At 37.0% G+C, this 5703-nt stretch overlaps 1 protein-coding gene across 2 annotated transcripts; it reads right to left on the bottom strand.

The window, feature by feature from the left end:
* Positions 1-1989: 1989 nt before the first annotated feature.
* LOC132139522 (galactose-specific lectin nattectin-like) lies at positions 1990-5304 on the bottom strand. Of its 2 annotated transcripts, XM_059547933.1 has the most exons (10): positions 5178-5304; positions 4883-4972; positions 4676-4705; positions 4458-4487; positions 4218-4247; positions 3532-3555; positions 3357-3439; positions 3127-3261; positions 2703-2814; positions 1990-2466 (listed from the first exon to the last, which is right to left on the bottom strand). In XM_059547933.1, exons 2-10 carry the CDS (start codon positions 4938-4940, stop codon positions 2369-2371), a joined length of 600 nt encoding a protein of 199 aa, XP_059403916.1. In that variant the 5' UTR covers positions 4941-4972; positions 5178-5304; the 3' UTR covers positions 1990-2368. The 2 variants fall into 2 exon arrangements, with proteins under 2 accessions (XP_059403916.1, XP_059403925.1); XM_059547942.1 differs by lacking the exon at positions 4676-4705.
* Between the last annotated feature and the right edge of the window lie 399 nt (positions 5305-5703).

Below are 5703 nucleotides of genomic sequence, written 5' to 3'. Positions count from 1 at the left end.
GTTTGACACTGTCGATCATAACATACTACTAAAGAGACTGGAAAACTGGGTCGGGCTTTCTGGGATGGTACTCAAATGGTTCAGGTCATACTTAGAAGGGAGAGGCTATTATGTGAGTCTAGGAGAGCATAAGTCTAAGTGGACGTCCATGACATGCGGAGTCCCACAAGGGTCAATTCTTGCACCACTCTTGTTTAGCCTGTATATGCTTCCACTAAGTCAAATAATGAGAAAGGAATGTTGACCATCTGAATTGCCGCATATCTCTGTGCATTTGGATGTCACTGGTGTCAAAGCATTTCAACTCAACTCCCCGCCATCATCTTTGTCGGCTTCTTGGCTCCCTGACGTAGTGGGAGGAGGACCAGGATATAGGGCTGAGACGTGTTTCTCACTGTTACACTCCAGTCATTTAAGTGTCACTCTGCAGTCTTTTGCCATATGCTGTACTGACCCACAACATCTGAAACAAATACGGTTCTCCTTCAGGAATGATTTTCTTTTGTCAATATGCCTAGCTATGAAGCTCCTGCTTTTTTTTAGCAGGTGGGGCTTTTTATGAATGAGACATAGCTTATCAAGACTTTCCATAATCTTCTCACCAGAGCTACACTGGATTGTCATAGAATCTTGTGGAACATCTGTTTTGTGTACAGTCACAGAAGCTCTGTTGCCACTTCTTGTGTATTTCTCAATTTTCAAGACTTAGGTGCTGGAGGATGTAAAGGCAAAATTGGGATCGTTTTTCACTCGTGCCGGTTGTCTTACAAAGCTGGAGAAGTAATGAAAAGGTGGAAATGCGACTCCATTGTCATCCTTATATTTGGATCCTGTGGCTACCCATTTCTCTTGCAAGCTGTAAGGTAATTTCTCCACCATGGGATTTATTCCACGAGCTGTGTCCAAATATGACAAGCCAGGTTAATATCCTCCCTCTTTTGCGCACTCTATCTCCTGAAGAATGTCAACTAACTCCCTTAGCCCAACATTATCTTTGTTGGTGAGTTCAGGGAAATCTTTTCAGCAGAGCATGTTCTACTGCTTCTGATGACCCATAACATTCTTCTAGTCTTTGCCAGACTAAGTCGAGTGCTGCTGTTGGGTTGAACACATGTTGAATACTGAGTATTTGCTGGCAATTCAGGAGTGAAGTGTCCAAATGAGGAGGGTCTGGCTGCAGACATGCTCTTAAAATGATTTATTGATTCATTAATTTAAAGACTGCAAGGGACGTCACTTGTGGAAGTGCAGGTGTCTGAGAATTCAGGTGCATGTCTGGAGCCAGACCCTTCTCATTTTGGACCCTTAGCTCCTGAAATGCCATTGACTTATTTCTCAATTTGATAACATGACATGCTGAACAACATGAAACATTAACAATGAATATAAAATGTACATAAATACTGTATATACTCCTAAACCAGGTCTTTGTTTACAATGATGTTTTTGATATAATATTTTTTCAAATAGTAGGAGTGCTATTGAAGTACTACTTTCCAAAGATATTTTCCAAGACGAGGACATAAGGACTGCAGTTAACTGCAACTCGAGAAATTCGTCAAGATGAAGGAAACAACATTCGAAGCTGCCATCTCATACCAGTCCAGTTTTGGGGCGTTAAAAAAATGAAAGTATCTCCTTAATGTGGACCAATCACCGTCACGGGTTACTCTATAAAGAATTTTGTATTTGTATTGCTTCTGATTATATAAGCTTTGTAATTTCATGAAATAGACATTTTGACAAAAAACATCTTTCTTTGGCACACTCCTCTTTGAATTATTTTACAGTTTGTTTTATAACAACTCGATTAGCAAATGTTTCTATTTATTTCCTATAATAACACAATGGCATGACAAAAGCAAAGCACCTCTGATGCTGAATTTTATTTACGCAGATCCAAAGTTTACCGAAAATCTTCAGGAATTTCATTCAGAAAATGCACATCTGATATGTGGAATGAGACAAAAACCCACAGAAACAATTAAATGCAACTGCTTGATATTTATTGAGTTCTACTTGCACACTAGTAAAGAAATTAGGGAGAATTAGTTAAAGGAGCAATTGACCAAAAAATGAAAAATTGATTACAAACTTGCAACCTTTCACTTCACAAGACATTAATTGATGGACTGGAGTCGTGTGGACTATTGTGATGTCTTCATGATCAGCTGTTTGAGCTTTCATTCTGATGGCACCCATTCACTGCAGAGGATCTCCATCAATAAGCAAATGATGTAAACTTATATTTCTTCAGATCTGTTTTGATGAAGAACTAATCTTTATCTTGGATCGACTGAGGGTAAGCGATGTTTTAAAATTGTAATTTTTTGGTCAACTATTCCTTTAATGCAAGACAATAAGACATTCACAATTTTACATGAAACTTAAATGCTGGTGTGTATTTCTTCACACACACATAAGGCTTTTTAATGTGACAGGGGTTGTCATTCCAGTTGCTCGAGGCTATAGCAGGAAGGAAAAAAATCTATTATTGTTACAGTAGAAGTATTCTGATAAAATGTATTGCTTGTTAAGGTAATACAGCCAATTCTATTCCTTTACCATTTCATAAACATTAGGTGAAGTTAAAATACAGTTCTACATTCGGCTGGTTATTGGAATTGAGGCTACTAAGGATTTCCAAGATAAAACAAAGATATAAATAGTGATGATATTTCATAAACATTTAAAACACTCACGTTGATAGTTCATCATAAGACAGTGCTCGTTTCTATTGCTATTGTCAGGTTGTCCAGGAGCCCATATCTCTTGGTCCAGTTTTGATCCATCACTCCAGAGCCATGTTCCCTCCTGTGAACAGAACACCATAAAGGACACTCCGTTTCCATCACACACCTACATGGCATTATTTGATATTCGTAAATATAAAAAAAACATGTTCACACCAACCATTTGGATCACAAGTTCATGATGTTAACGCATCAAAAACATGTTTGTGTTTCTCTATAGAAACCAGTAGACCTACCATGCCAAACATATCAGCTGTATCCTAATCTTACTTTTTATTCTATGACATAACTCAAAAACAACTACAATATACAAAAGAAAAAGAAAAAGAATGGCCATTGACAAGTACGCTAAACAAATGTAAAACAAACATACTGAAACAGCGTCATAGCCTCCTATCCAGGACGGAGTTGCCTCTTGAGTTTGATATTTAATCATGATCTGTACGAAGATGTACTCCTCATAACTGTGTACAGAAGCCAGGTTCCCATCGTAGCCCAAACACTGTTTCTAAAGAGAGTAGGACATAAAAACTATTGTTAACTAACTGAAAATTTCAAGACTTAGAAATGAAGGAATCCCTATGATAAGATGGCATCTCATACCTCTGCATCAATCCAGGAACGCAGAAAGTTAAAAAAGCGGAAGCATCTACCTTTATATGCAGACCATCCACTTTCACAGGATTCTGTAAGAAAGATAGGTGAGTATTATTGCTGCCTTAAACCTGAAGTATTTTCAATTAAACTGAGATCAGATTGATATTGTATGTATACGCACCTTGTCTGACCAGGGTACAGGTCCCTGTTTAAAATGTGTAAATAGCACAAAGAAATAAACAGAACAAAGATACAAATTAAACAATGTTTAAGTTTGTAATTGTCCAGTTACAGAGACCATATAATCAAATGTAAAATAGCATTGCATAGTCTTCACTGTATAAATGAAAAAGAGTTTAGTTCTTGTTAAAATGACAAAGTAATTTAGTGAAGGGCAGTGAGAGATTTTCTCTCATTAGATTTCTTGGATTAAAATAAGGACATCGACAGCAGCTGCTAAATTAGGTGCAGTCACTTTAAGAGACAATCCATCCGATTTCTTTCTCAACAGTTTACATTCACTTAAGAGGTAACCGACCGCCAAGACAGGTACAACATAATATTTTATGCATTTGTCCGTTCAAGAGCAAGAAGAAGCAAAACTCAATTTGGTGTTGAAGGGCTGAGACGTGGCTCTCTGTGTGCACAGAACACAGCGCACTGATGCTGAATTAAGCTTTTCATCTCTTTTTGTGTTTGTATGTTTATGTTTTTGTTCACTCAGGTGCAGATGGAGAACTCAGTTCAGTGTTTGAGCTCTGTCCACAGCCGTGGGTCTCTATAATCATCACCACCTTTCACCAGTGACGACCCTGCTTTTGTCACTACAACTAGACAGAACAAATGTAACACACTAAAATATCTCACCATTGCTTCTGCAATTAAGAGGTGCTGCCTCTGAAATAATAAAAGAAAATATTTATATATAATATATTAAACATTTTAATAATCAGATTACAATTTTATGTCTAAATCCAAACTAACAAGTCTGTGGGATTTGAGGTAAACTGCATAAATTAAAAACTGGGCCACATACACTTCACAACAATTACCTGAAGCATCCAGAGCAAAAGAGCAGAACAAATGTAACACACTAAAATATCTCACCATCGCTTATGCCAGTAAGAAGTGCTGTCTCTGAAATAATAAAAGAAAAAGAATATATATATATATATATATATATATATATATATATATATTAAACATTTTATTAATCAGATTACAATTAACAGTCTGTGGGATTTGAGGTAAACTGCAACCTGAAGCACCCAGAGCAAAAGAGCAGAACAAATGTAACACACTAAAAGACAGCATCAATATCTTACCATTGCTTGTGCCATTAAGAGGTGTTGCCTCTGAAATAATCAAAGAAAAATTATATGTGTGTGTGTGTATGTGTGTGTGTGTGTGTGTATTAAAAATTTTAATAATCAGATTACAATTTTATGTCTAAATCCAAACTAACAGTCTGTGGGATTTGAGGTAAACCACATGAATAGAAAACTGGGCCACATACACTTCACAACAATTACCTGAAGCATCCAGAGCAAAGAGCAGAAAGAAAGACAGACAAAGAGGCCAGACTGCCATTGTTCCTGAAATCAACCAGTACTACTGCACACCTGACAAAACATGAAGACAGAACAGTTTTTATTCATTATTAACCTGTTCTCAATGTCCACATTCCAATATTGCCAGCTGTACAAGAGCCCTGTGCGTCACTATGGAAAGGATATATATATAAGCATTTCAAATGATCCACTGACTCAAGCCACACTTTTATGAAACAGTAAAGTGTAAAGTTTTGAACGGCTGAAAAAACCTCACCCTCTATGAAGTTAGTCACGTCCAAGTACTCTGTAGCTCTCTGCAGAACAACAAATGCTTGACTCTTCAAAACCAGATCATGACTCCCCTCTTTTTATTTGGTTCATACACAGAGGAGACTGCTGTCGGATTGGTTCCTGTCTCCAAAACCCACAACAAATTCTTATCTTAAACCTAATCCCACACAGAAGAACCAGGAGAGTTATGATAAGAAATGAGATTTCAACACCACACATTACATAACCTAAAATCAATACAAACATTACTTGACTTGGTTATTTTATAACATTGTGTTAATAATGACTCTCTAGTGTTGTGGATTTTGTCAAATTTGACATTTCATTTGGTCACTGTCACTATGTTTATAGGCATTATTCACAGCTATAGCAAGAATGGAAAAGGGTTTTGTCTGTAATTCTACATTGAGATCAGAAGAGAGATGAAGAACATACATCACGTGGGGAGTACATATTCACGTTGTGCTGTGGGGCTCCTTGAGCTCATCAAAACTATTCATTAGTTCCTC

This window comes from Carassius carassius, chromosome 1 (assembly GCF_963082965.1).
Source record: "Carassius carassius chromosome 1, fCarCar2.1, whole genome shotgun sequence".
Classification (NCBI taxonomy): domain Eukaryota; kingdom Metazoa; phylum Chordata; class Actinopteri; order Cypriniformes; family Cyprinidae; genus Carassius; species Carassius carassius.
This window is presented reverse-complemented; position numbering and strand designations above follow the sequence as displayed.